At 30.6% G+C, this 14,483-nt stretch overlaps 1 protein-coding gene and 1 pseudogene across 1 annotated transcript in view; both read right to left on the bottom strand.

The window, feature by feature from the left end:
• LOC111621322 (cation-dependent mannose-6-phosphate receptor-like) overlaps window positions 1–3,022 on the bottom strand; it is a 7,897-nt gene extending 4,875 nt beyond the window's left edge. The window contains exons 1-2 of the mRNA XM_023363414.1: window positions 2,894–3,022; window positions 672–805 (exon numbers count right to left, since the gene is read on the bottom strand). Coding sequence (XP_023219182.1) covers window positions 672–805; window positions 2,894–2,923 — 164 coding nt within the window. The 5' untranslated portion in view covers window positions 2,924–3,022. The remainder of the gene's footprint in view (window positions 1–671; window positions 806–2,893) is intronic.
• A 5,855-nt stretch (window positions 3,023–8,877) lies between these two features.
• Window positions 8,878–12,429, bottom strand: LOC111621340 (annotated as a pseudogene).
• Window positions 12,430–14,483: the final 2,054 nt, after the last annotated feature.

Raw genomic sequence — 14,483 nt, 5'->3', positions numbered from 1 at the left:
GGCATCGGAATTTTGAAGTGAAGGGGGAGATACTGCGTAACAGTTTTATTGAAGGGGCGATACTAGATTGAAGAGGGCGACAATTCGTTAGAGGTTGAGAAACACTGGTGTAAGCAAATTTCTTCATTTTGGCACATATTAATAGTTGTCCTGTAAATTTACGTATTTTTAATGTAATTTGTTCTAAAAAATTAAAATTTGAAAATCTGCATAAAAATTTGCAATTAATTAATATATTTTGATTAACATTCATTCGTCATCACTTTTGATGATGATATTTTTGAATATCAAAAACAGTGAAGCTATAAAAATATTGTTTATTTAAAAAGAAAACTAAAGTTTTTTTGATGTTAAATAAACAATTTTTAAGTTGATATTTTGTGATGTATGCTTTGCCACTCTATTTCACAATAAACCAGTACAATTATCAGTGTCCTCAAAACATAATATCTACAAAAATTTTACAAAAGAAGAATTAGATATTAACAATGTTCAATAAATAACAAATGATATCAACAACACTTAAACTTTTAAATTTGTATGAAGAAAAATCTACTTTAGATAAATAATGTGTATATTAAATATAACTGCATTTTCTTGACATATAAATCAAAGAAAAAATACAATTTTGTATACGATTTGTTTTAAAAGTATAAATTCTTAATACATACATGATACAGAAAATACTTCCAAAACTTAATACATCTTCCTTTTTAGGACAAATTTTTGCAGTTTTTAATTCAAACTGATAAAAACAGAGTTCTTTATCTAGTTCTCTTCTTTCTTCTACAAATCTAAATTCATCCTAAGTACATAAAATAATATATATTATTTTAAAATTTTATTAAAAATTATTTATAAACATAGACAAAACTCAATAACTGATCATACATAGTCTGGACGAATAGTCATATTTTGCCAGTTTTCTCAATCTTCCATTGATGCTAATATAATTAATATTTGCATTAATTTGATACTATAACCCATTATATATCCAATTAACTGGTCAAAATTTTCTATACTCATTTTTTTTACTAAAACAGAATAATACTCTTTCTCACAAAAGCAAATGACTTTGAAAATGAGGATCCTTTTTACTTTTAAATTCCTTCCACCTTGTGGGCACTAAAGGGGTTTTTATGCCTATGAGAATAGAACCTAATGTATCTCACTCAATTTACCATGACTTCAAATTCTGGGTCAATACAGAAATTATCATTTTCCCAAAGTAATAGGATAATATTTTTTACCACTTCAGTCATCCAACTGTCATATTCCAGTGCTTCATTATAGAAACTGATGCATTCTTGCTATTCACTCTTCAATATGCCTTGACTGTGTTTGCATTCTTTAGATGATATCAATAACAAGTCCATTATACTATTTGTTTTTTTTCCTATATTATTTTTTTAGATGCTCTTATTAGTGATATAGGATAAATAGAGTCACAATGATGTATGTGGCAAATAAGACATCTACATTTGAAAGTGTCTTTTTGTGCACCCTGGCTTTTCCTCCTCCCATCTTTAAATGTTCTTTTTTTAACAAAAATTCTATCCTTTATATGTTTAAAGTATGATTATAAAAATTTGATTACCTTGACATATTTCCAGTGTTCTTATTCCAAATTTTTTCAATATCATCTGGTAACATGTCATAGTAATGTCCTATGGCTATAATGTAGCAATGGAGATGTGATTTTCAACTTAAAAGATTTCATTAATCTCTGTAGGAAATTAAACTAATGAAATAACTTTTTTGTGGTTTGATTTTTTGGACTATGTTAAATAATTTCTAAACAAAACAAAGCATTGTGGCAGTTGGGTATAAAAATTAAAAATTATCAAATTTTGAGAAATGTAAATAAGAAAATAAATATAATTTTAATAGGGTTGAATAAACATTTATATAATATAATAACTGTATTTTTTGCATATTCAGAAAAAGTATTGCCCTCTAGTAGCATCTGCTATACAGAATAATTTTTGTCTAGTTAAATAGTCACTCCACTTAACTGGCCAGTATTTCCTAATCCTGCAAATCTACACATCGCACATGAATGGTGTTTGTATGCGGTAGTAGCCCCAAGTCTCAATTCGTGCACTATGGTGGTTGTGTCTCGATAGCTATAAGGGTGTGGGAGATATGGGCTTGAAAGTGGTTGAAAGTGGAAGATTTTCTATTTTGATTTTAAAAATTTTCGAATTCGAATTGGTTTGGTTATAGAATGATTGTAAACGTTCCAGAAAATTGATCAAATTGAAAATAGTTTGTTTGACTGGACATAAAAATTCTCTAATTAGTCTGGAAACGGGGGACCTAATTCTTGCATTCTGTGAAAACGAGTAAGATTGGCTATAATGTAATTATCTTAATCTTCACTATCGTTACTTTTTGCCCAGAGAAGCGGGTCCTTGCAGCTAGATTCTAGATTACTTAGAAAAACAGTCTTTTATATATTAAAAATAACTATATTACATACAAATAAAAACCCAGTGAATCGGGTCCTTGCAGCTAGTTATATATAATAATAATAATTTGAAAAAATTATCCACTGATGAGACCTGATAACATTGGCAAAATGCATTTGGATAAAGGAGAAAAAATATAATAAATGTTTTAAGTTGTTAACTGTCTATGTCATAAATTCCTTGAAGTTGGTGCTGATAGTGTTTTTTTTTTTTTTTTCTTTTTTTTTTACTCAAAGACTATTTTCTGAATTTCTAATTCTTCAATTTTTTTAGAATTATAGTTATATATTTAAATTACAGTAGATAACAGATACCATCGCTTAATTTAATTTATATTTTAAATAATAGAATTTTGTTTTTATAATTAATTAATTATTAGATTTACAATAATCATACCACAATTTAGATTTTGATACACTTACTATGGTTGCAGATTCATCACATATGATCATAATATCAGTTAAGCGAGGTTTGTGTGTGCAATGAGCACCATAATTATTCCCACCATAATACTGTAATGATATCCATACACCTAAAATGAAAAATAATTTAAAACTTACTTTACATGTGGTCTCTCAAATTGTGATTTGCTGATCTGCCATAATAAATTTACAATACAAAATTAAACTCATTCAAAAACACCATATTTAAGCATGATCATAAAACAAAAAATGCTTAAAGATGTCATTTTGCATAAATCTTTTTTAATATTTTAAGAAATTTATATTATAAAAGAAATAAATAAATTAAGTAAAAATTGAATTATGAATCAGCAATCAATGGCAAAAGCTACTTAACACTGAATCTATTAGCATCTTAAGAACAGTCAAGAAGAAAAAATGAGGAGCTGATAAATAAACTAAGGAATTTCAAGTCAATACCAAACTGGACAATATAAAACCAAAAACAACAAGCAATTATTCATTGTGACGATGTCACAATAAATAATTGCCAGGTTCATATTTTTTAATTAATTTAATTTAAATATATGCTCTCCACCTCAAATTAGTAGTGGTTTCCCCCTGTACATCATACTTTTCCTTTAACAATACAGTTGTGCTGGTCATCTATCTAACACCTTTCAGGGAAAAATTTCTGAACTGAAATAAGGACTTCCAGTTTGTATCGGAAGTTCGTATATAATTAATTGGAATCTCCTGCCCCTAATGCTTTCATACCGGGTCTCAATCTTCATCTATCTAACTTCATTTTTGAGATTAAGGAAAGATGGATAGATGGACGACAATGGAAATTTATAGGTCTACAATTTTTTCAAATTGCATCCCAAAAATACCATTTTAATCCAGCAATTATTTTAAACACAAAACCAAAAATGTTAGCTTAAATAGTCATGATCAGTTTCAAATGATCAATAATAATGAATTCTAGAATGATTGATCATTCAACCTGATCATTGCTATTAAAGATAAACACAACACAAATATTTTTGACTAATGATTTAATACAAAAATAATTATTATTTAAATGTATTTAAACAATAACGAAATTTTAAATCAAACTATCTAGAAAATATATATTATTTAACTTTATCCTATCCAGAAATTTATGAGGTATAATTTGTTATTACATCCAAAAAAATTCACAACTCTTAAGACTTCTTTTCCTTTCCCAGCTGGTATAAAATTTAACAGAAGGAAAGTATTTGGATCAATAAATTCCAACCCCCATATTATTTCATTTCTCAACATTGTGAACACTTCAGGAGCCCAAAAGGTAAAAAACTCTTACAAAATAGTGTATATGTGTGTTGACATGTATTTTGCATTATATCTCAGGACTAGTCAAACCAAAAATTTTGAAAATTTGGCAGGGCTATTTCTGTGTATGGATGTAGTTAAATTTTGGTGATTAAAAGTGAAAGGAGTGAGGAGAGATCATGGGTCAGATTTAATGAAAATTTTACTTCTGTTTAGCAGTTATGATTTTTTTAAAAGTCACCCTTACCCCAAAAATAATACTTTTGCTTTTTTTTTATAATGATTAATAATATAAAAAAGCTATTCTTTAATAAAATCTCATACAATTTTGTATGGTGTTATGTATTAAATTTGAGCCATATTTTTAGTGTTTTTTTTTTTAAACTTAATTCTATGGCAATACAAATGAACAGAGTCTAATTGTAATAAAAAAGTCCACAAAACCTTTGTATTACTTAAATATTCTTTTTTGTTTAGAAATAGAGAAATTTCTTACAATTTAACAAATTGACTTGTTTTAAAATTTTATTATTTAAATTTTATATCCTAGTATAATAGAAAAATTATTAGACTTCCTTCCTGGTCCCTTTAACCTCCCATTCAAATACCAGGAAAGTCAAGAGAGCCATTGCCAGTTTTACTTTTAATACAGTGGGTGATCAGTTAACAAACAAATTGGATAACGAACACTTTCACGAAAGATTTTTATGTTCAGATAACAAACACCTCACAGAACAAACACAATAAGAAGCGACGTAAAATAATGAATACCGATAATGATTGGTCTTCCCTTGTCTTCAGACAATTTGAAACTTTTTGGAGTGCGGGAGATGTCAACATCGACACTCAACCCGGTATACACTGCTTGGATAGTATTCCTCCGAACTTTGAAACTCTCTCTTGTAATTCCAGCCTTTTATTTTTCTGACAGAAACAATTCTTTTATAGTATTCACAAGACTGTCGCGCAAGCACTCATTAAGTTTTGCGTCAGTTTTTATTTTCAAAAGGTAAGAGTATAATAGCAAAGGTAGAGAGTGGACAGATATCTGATGTTGCTGGGCAATATGGCTTGAACAGGTCTACAGTAAGCTGCAGTTCAATCTTATCCAAGAGAGATAAAGATATAATCAAGAAGACTCAAACAGGTAAAGGAGTAACAAAAATCACATCTGAGAAATAAAGAACATTGAAGTGCTCATAATGGAACCTGAAACAGATCTGATGACAGAAGAACACCAAGAAACTCTGTGAAATATGTTTTCTTCTGAAAAAGCGGATTAATGCTGATATCTGCTATTAAAGATCTTTTGAAGAAGAGGGAGGATGCCAGAACAACGGTCTTAAAATGGCATCCAAACCAGGTTGAGGTTAATAGGCTTAGGGATCTCTACAATTACAATGTTATTAATTAATTCTGAAAAATCCTGAAAAAGAGGGAAAAGCAATTGATTCTTTAACCCCTACAAACGGAAAAAACATGACTAATAAAAATGCAAGACTGTGTATATATGTATTTTTATTATTACATATGAATAAACATAGTAAGAAAGTATATATTTTTTATTTTTTGGGATCTCCAGAACAAATTAATCAAATTCTCATAAAAACCTATGGTAAATGGATAATCGGTTTATGAACAATTCAGATAGTGAACAAAGTCTTGGAACAGATTATGTTCATTAACTGATCACTAACTGTATATAAAAGTTGCCTATTACCAGTTTTTTAAAATCCTTATACTTGTCCCAGCTTTGCAGCTTTGTGGGTTTTAGATTTCTGCTGAGAAACCCACAAATCTATGAAAAGCATAAGGAAAGTTCTGTTCACTAACAATCTTGCTGGAATGTATGCTCAATAGATTGGTCAGCAAGAATTTATCAGTGCACAAATACAGCATAAAGCAGCAATGAGACCTAATCCTGAAGCTACAGAATTTAGACCAGAAAGAGAGTTTATTATGGTGATGAATTTCACACTGTATCTCTCACTCAAACTGGAATTGTGGTTTGACATTTGAGAGACTTCCTAATGAACATTATCAGTAATTTGACAGCATACATACAAAAATATTGGAATTAGCATATCCAGCTACACAATCATTACTTTTCATATTCAATAAGCTTGTGTATAAGCAAAACAGAGGGGTGCCTATGAGCTGTCCCAAATCCAGGACTCTTTACGAGATGGTCTTGAGATCATTGGAAAGAGCAACTAAACCTAAATATGGATACATCATTGTTCTATATATATTTTATGTAGATGATGTATTAATACAAAGTTGTTAGAATTAAACTGATGGTATTCAGACATGCATAGAGTTTGTTCTACTGAACCAAATCAAATGAAACTCAGCATGTATGCAATGCATATCATGGGATTATGATAGAAAAATTTAGTTAAAATTTTCACCAGTAGAGGAAATGGTTTGTGCAATGTTATGACAAAGGAGTTCCTCTTAGCGGAAANTTATCCTCTGAGCATTTTTCTGCATTATTTTCAGATTCATGCTTTACCTTTTGCAAAAAGTGTATGTAATTTTAGATTGCTTGCTTCTAGTTAAAAGATCTTTATAAATTTCCTTATATGGTGCTAAGCACTTATGGAATAAGGGAAAAACATCTGGCAACACCAGAAGCAGAAGTGTCGAGATATGGCAAAATTGAAACAATTTTCGCGAAGGACCATGTGTATGGAGACGAGAAAATAAAATTTACACACTGAAGTACTAATAGTTCACGAAAATAATGATTTTCGTGAACTATTAGTACTTCAGTGTGTATTGTAAAAATTTATTACAATAATTTATTACAATAAGTATGTAAAAATTTATTACATTTCATGTTGTACGAGGGTTTTACCCATTTCTCGAACCGTGTCAGAGTGAATCCGTGCTATAAAAGTACCGTGATATACGGGGGATGGTACTAATTCTCGAATCGTGTTAGAGTGAATCTGTGCTATAGAAGTGCCGTGTTATATGGGGGTTACCTGTAATTCACTCTCTTGCTGGCTAACAGGATCATCAGGCACCTGATCTTGCAAAGATACTTCTTATATATTAGGATAAGTTGATATAGCATGAATATGTTTGCAAATTTTATAGTTAATATGATAATTAGGGCAACTGCAACTATGGATACATATATTACACTTTACACACCTGAGATGGCAGTTTTCTGCTGGACAGTTGTCATCTGTTTCTTTGCAAACACTGTATTTTACACTTCCCTCTTGTGATGGAACATGCCACATTGCATAGTTGACCTGTATAATCTTTATTTATAATTTTACTTTTAATATGATTATTTTCAATCTGTTTTAAGCAATAAGATGATTTACCCTTAATTGTCTTATGCAGTCTGTCAAAGTTTATCCCTGGTGAATCTCATTAGTGCATAAATTACCCTATCCACTCTTTTTCCTTTCTTTCCTTGGAGATAAATGTGCTTAAGAATTTTATGAAAGGATTCAACATACATATTACAATTTATCCTAAACCTCTCCTGTAGCAATATGACCACTGGTAAACTCTGCATAATGACTCACAAAATAATTTCCAAAATCTCGAGTAATATCATTAGTTAACAGATCATTAAGCACACTATCTAAAAGGCATTGAAATTCTTCCTCATTTCTTTCTTCCAATAGCATCCTGATACATTTATACACTTGTATCTTAGTTTCTTGTGTACCTTTTACTTTTTGGAGTTTTTTCTAGTTCCTGTCTACATGCCATATACAAAGTAAACGATTTTGTGGTTCTGGCATTACATGAATCCATGCATTAAAAAATGCAGGATCATCATCTGACAAATACTTTTGACTCAATAGAACCAACTTTATCACAGATTACCTTGAAAAAGTGGGTGAAAATTGCTGTATCTACTCTGTTAGACAATAGATAGGCAGCAGGAAACCCTCTTCCATGTGCATCTACAACTAGAAGTGTAGTTAATAGTAAATCATAGTTAGTAGTTTCATGTGTGGAATCTAAACAAACTACAGTAGAACCTTGATTATCCGGATCTCTATTATCCGGATTTTCGATTATCCAGATTGTTCAAAACAAACAAAAATTTTACGAATTTGCTGATTTGCACTTGGCGAATTACAACACTGTTTATGTACATGATGGAATGCATAATTCTTTTATTTCAACAACATCTCACTCAGCACATTGGCCATAAACTCTTAAATATATTTTGCATCGTAATAAAAATATATCTTGACATACGTATTTATAAATAATTTATATTCAAATTACATCATTTCTATGACCAAGGGCGGCGTAAGGCATGGGCGACGTGGGCCACCACCTATGCCTCGTGGTCCGAAGGGCCTCACGCCTCGAAGGTTTATGCATTACTTAAAAGCCGAGAACGTGACGAAAAAATTTTTCTCGTCATAAAGCGATAAATAGTTTGTCAAATTTCTTTTCATAGAAAGCAGTTTCAACTGCTTTTTATTTTATAAAATCCGTCTTCTTGAGCCACCAGAGGGCCTTTTAAACAATAGCTAGTCTGTTAGTGCTGGTCAGTAGTAGACCAAATTCAATACAAACGTTTGTTTCTTGAAAATTTGATCACGATTTAAATACAGTATTTATTTTTAATACTACCGATATGTCATCGAAAAGAAAATGCGTTGTATTATCATTAAAAGACAAATTAAAGTATTTGTTTCGATTATCCAGATTTTTCCTTATCCGGACTACCTTCATCCCCAATTAGTCCGGATAATCGAGGTTCTACTGTATATTATTACCAAATTACTGTAATAATGATGCTTGAAAAGGTGTCATTAACATGAGCATAAAATCATCCTTTTCAAGTAAACCAATACTGCAATCCTTTCCCTGAAGCTTGTAAAATATTACAGAGAATTTTTCTTTCATTTTTGACATGTTATTTACCAAAATCTCTACACTTATAGCATCATTATCATGCAATCTCAAAGAATGATAAATGTGAAACTATTTTTCAATATTTTTTAAGTCCTGATAATTAAGCAGATGTATGTGCTGCAAAGATCCCTGCACATTATCTCTATCATCATCTAGTATCTTATCAAAATTCACTCCCATAGCCAATTTATTTGCTATTTGAGTCTTTTCATCCTTACTGAGATGAATATGTGCAAGGTCAGAATCATGTGTATGTGGAGCCCGTCTGTACATATAAATTCTTTAGAATTATAACTGTGAAAAACTTCTATTGTAGAAGGACAGCACAATGTCATTTTGCAGGATCCCTGACTTTTAAGTTGTTGTCTTCTCTCATCTTTTATCAAGTTTGATGTTCCTGATTGATGACAGATGTAGTAAGTTTTATTTCCATGTGAAGTTCTAAAGCCTGTTTGTTTTCTATATATGCATTTAAATTCTTTCTCTTTTGATAATATCCAATTCTGGAATTCTGAAATTGTATAAAAATGAATTGCAATTCTTCATAAAATAACAATTAAAATCAAATATAATCCTAACAAGTGTACTAAGGAATTCTGATATATAAATACCTTCCAAGTTTTTGTATTTCGCTTCTTCTTTATATATTTTAATCTCATGGGATGTAGTTAAATGGTCATGAAAATCATTGTAACTTATGAATTTATTGTCACATAAACCACAATTAATATTACGGGGTTTTAATACATTGACATTTATACTATGAATATTTCTTTTATGAGTATACAATTTTTTGTTTTATTAAACTTTCTATCGCATAAATCACAAACGTCTAACAACAGTTCCACCATTGGAAATATGTAATTAGAAACTGTAATTATGGAAACTAAAACAAAGCGTAATCACATCCACATCTACTAAAAATATAGTGAAATCGTCAAATTAGAGAAAGGAACGTTCTAAATCAGAAGTAGAATCAAGTCATCAAGCAGAGAAAAAAAAACAGGAAAACAAAGTAAAAGAACAGATAAATTTGTAAGTAGCATATTTTTGTTTTAAAAAAAGAATTAATAATAGGCACATATTAATAAATATATTAGATGAAAAAAATTAATAAAATTAGCAGTGTTAGTGGCAATGGTATTTCCTATTTGACTAGAATTTTTACGTGTGTGTGTGTGTTCTGGCATAAAAACATAAAACAAACTGAACTGAACGCTGATTTCTGATTCAGTTTTCTGCCACACAATTTTACGCATATGTGTTCTTGGCCTTACTGTTTTGCTTTATTTGTTGTTTGTTTGAAGATACTTGAAAAAGGCCTATTTGGTCACAGTGTGTTTTTGATAAATAAATAAATAATAATAATAAGTACAAAATAATTTATTATTTATCTTCTATTTAAAATTGTATAATAGATAAAATCTCATCAGTTTCCTCATCTTCCTTTTCAGATGATTCTTTGTGGTATATTGACGAATTAAATGTGAGCATTTTTGCTGATGGTGTGAAGTTATAACAGCACATATTTCTGTCTTCAAACATCATTTTAACCCGGAGAATTGAAGAAAGAAGTTCTAGCCCCATTCTGTTTCGGAGTTTTGTTTTTGTTGTAGTTACTCTTGAAAACACTCTTTCAACAGTAGCATTGTTAACTGGTAAACTGAACATAGCCAATGCAAACTGAGACAATTCTTTCAAAACAAAATCACCAGCCAAATTTTTAATAGTTATTGCTTTGCACCAGAAATCTCTTCCATTTGTCGGTATGCCATCAGGAAAAACATTTTTCCAATTGATCGTTTAGCAGAGAACACCACTGATTTTCTATCTCACCAATCTGAGATCTCCCAGATAATTCTATTGGTAGAGAGGAAAATGGTGGGCGTGTGTGAGACAAGCAGATCTTAGGAGAAAAGTTTTGAATCTTCAGAAGAATCTCCATATTTCTTGGAATACAATTCAACAGTTCCTTACATGCTCATTTTAAGAATTGGAAACATTGCTGTTGTATGTGATGCCCTTGTTCTGAAGAAATCTTTCCCAAAGCTAAGTTCTCTGATAATAAATTGGAAAATTCATAACCAAAATCAGCATCGTCATATGAAATGTAATCCTTTTCATCAACGTTGTTTAAGATACTTTCAACATTTGCATAAGACGGGAGTAAAATTCTTTTCAACAACAATGTAACAAAGTTGCGTAAATCTTCTAATACACCACAGCTATCAGCCATTTCCTTTTGGAAAAGTAAATTTATTTTTTCAAACTCACTCAGTACCGGCACCATGAATATTAAATACAATTTGTTCACATCATCAGAATACATAGCAGATAGTTCTCTTGCATAATATCTATCACAGTTGGAAGAAACCATTTTAAAATGCAACTGTAAAGCATCCCATTGATGTAAGATTCTCTTTACACAGTTGCTTCTTGCTAGCCACCGTGTAGGAGAAAGAGGAAGAATTTTCAGGGATTCCTCACCATCATTTATCAATTTGCACAGCTCCATATAGGAATCACAGTGCAAAGCAGATCTGTGAAACCAGTTATATATTTCTCTGAGCAAATAATCTGTTTCCAGGCAATTCCTCTGATGCGTATGAACAGGATAAATAAAGTGAATGACAGATGCACTTTATTAATATTACATTTGGGTTATCCTTCTTCATGCGTGCGTAAAGAGAGTTATTAATACCGCACAGGTTAGATGCACCATCAGTTGCAATAGCAAAGCATTTTTTAATATCAATACCAGCATCAGACAAAAAGCATGTAACAGCATCATGCAGTGCCTCTGCAGTAGTACTTGTGACTGGAATCAATCCGAGGAATTGAGACACTATTCGATTATCCTTTGCGTTATAATACCTGATACACAAGCATAAATGTTTCACACAAGAAATATCAGTTGATTCATCAATGATAAGAGAATAAACATGATTTTTAATGTGCTCAATTTGTTCTTGTAGCAGTGCAAAAGCAATTACATTCTTAATAATAGCAGAGCACTTCTATGCGTTTTTAAACTTTTTATGTATATCGCCATTGATGATGAACTTGACGAAGGAAATTCATTTTTTATCAAATCTGTTAAATGATCGACATTTCTAATGCTTGTATGGCAGGCAACAAACGCAGCTAACTTTTAGTTCAAGTGTAGTGGCCATACACTTTTCAGAAAACATGGTTGTCAACGTTTGTTGAGATGGTGAAGTTATGCATGCAGCATTCTTAGCATGTTTTGCAGTAGATGCATGTTTGCTTAAGTCAGTTTTGTGGGCTCTGAGGTACACTTTATTAAAGTTTACACTATGCTTTTTCATTGTCATTCCTCACTTCTTCGATCCATTTGCTGAATTCTTTATCTGAGAGCCATGAATTTTGGAAGCTTTTATTATACTTACTCCACTTACCCATTATGCTGGTATGACCAATACAGTGACACAATTAATTTGCAATGTTCACGTTTATAAAATACCATTCAACTACTAGACTGAGACAACACGATCCGTTATCTGCAACAGTGTGAACTCAACAAATGCTCTAGTGTTGCCAGATCTAACTTTATTAGTTTTGTATAATACAATAAATGTTTTGCGATTTTATATATGAAAATAAAAACGTAGCGTATTTTTAAAATTTGTAGCGAAGATAATTATCACTAGCCCAAAAAGTAGCATGTCACCCAATTTGAAATTTTTGTAGCGAGGGCACTTAAAAAGTAGCCCAATCCACTACTTGTAGCTCAATCTGGCATCACTGAATCGGCTCAAGCACTGAACAAACACGTGGTTGGTTCCTTACCTGTTACGGCAGACATCTTGGCTCAAAAACAGCGCCCTCTGTCAGATTTGGCACATGTCAATTTTCTTCTTATTTGACATTATAAGCACAAGTTTATATATACATACATACTAAATTAATTATGTAGAATTTTAAAATATAGGTTATATTATTTACTCTTAAACTACACTTGAACCAAATACAAAAATGTGTACAAAATGATGAAATATTGGAATTAAGTTTTTAAATATATATATCCACAAGTTTCCAGAGAAGATCCCATACTGTAGTGGTGTCACCATTGTGTCGCCATGAAGATACTGCAAGAACTAGAAGTGCAGAACAATAGAATTGAGAATATGAGCAATTATTTATGCTGGGCTATAATTTTCAATCATATTTTAAATTTATTTAATTTAAAATATATGCTCTCCACCTCAAATTAGTAGTATCTTCCCTTGTACTGTACATCATATTTTTCTTTTAGCAATAGAGTTGTCTCTCATCTATTAACTGCTTTCAGGAAAAAAGTTTTGAATTGAAACAACATGACTTCTGGTTTGCATCAGAAGTTTGTATATAGTTAATCAGAGCCTCCTGCCCCTAAGGTTTCCATATCTAGTCTCATCTTTCAGCTATGTAACTCCACTCTTGAAATAAAGAAAAGATGGACAGAAGGACAACAGCAGAAATTTATAAATCTACAATTTTTTCAAATTGCAGCCCAATAATTGATTTTGAAATTGCTAATAGAAATTTTTTCTTAATAATTTTTAAATTATAAAGAGTATTTTCAATCGTTTTTATACAACAATATCAAAAGCGCTCAGCAACTAAATAAAGAAAAACAAAACACCTTTTTTGCCGAGAAATAAATATAATTTTAAAAAACAAATGTTTTCAGCCTAGTTAATAGGCCATCTTCAGGTCAAAAAATGGAACGTAAATGTTCCATGAATAGAACATAAAAATTTTTTTAAATCAAAAATTTTACAAGAGAAAAAAAAAAAAAGGAAGAATATATAAAAATTAAAATAAAACAATAAAACANCAACGATTTTGTCCCAAATGGTGCAAGCGCAAGGCTCTAAGGTTAAATGGGATGAGGCAACAATCATCAAACCTCTGTCTTCCCCAACTCTAGCAATGACGGCGGAGAAAATAGAAATATACAGAAGTAAGATAGGAGAAGGCTGTTTAAATGCGAGAGATGCGGAGAGCCTACCATTGGCATGGAAATATTTGGTTAAGAAATGTACTAGAAACTTCGACCAGAATTAATCCATTGAAGATTTATGTTATTTTTGTTTTAATTTTTTTAATATATTCTTCCGTTATTTTTTCTCTTGTAAAATTTTTGATTTAAAAAAATTTTTATGTTCTATTCATGGAACATTTATGTTCCATTTTTCGACCTGAAGATGGCCTATTAACTAGGCTGAAAACGTTTGTTTTTTAAAATTATATTTATTTCTCGGTAAAAAAGGTGTTTTGTTTCTCTTCTCTTCATTTTTATACAAGTTTAAATTTTTGCAATGTAAAGAAAAATAAAATGCAACATGCATTGTGAGGAAATATCTTTTAAAACTGATAGGATTAA

This window comes from Centruroides sculpturatus, unplaced genomic scaffold, assembly GCF_000671375.1.
Source record: "Centruroides sculpturatus isolate CEXI.00-Female unplaced genomic scaffold, Cexi_2.0 scaffold98, whole genome shotgun sequence".
NCBI lineage: Eukaryota > Metazoa > Arthropoda > Arachnida > Scorpiones > Buthidae > Centruroides > Centruroides sculpturatus.
This window is presented reverse-complemented; position numbering and strand designations above follow the sequence as displayed.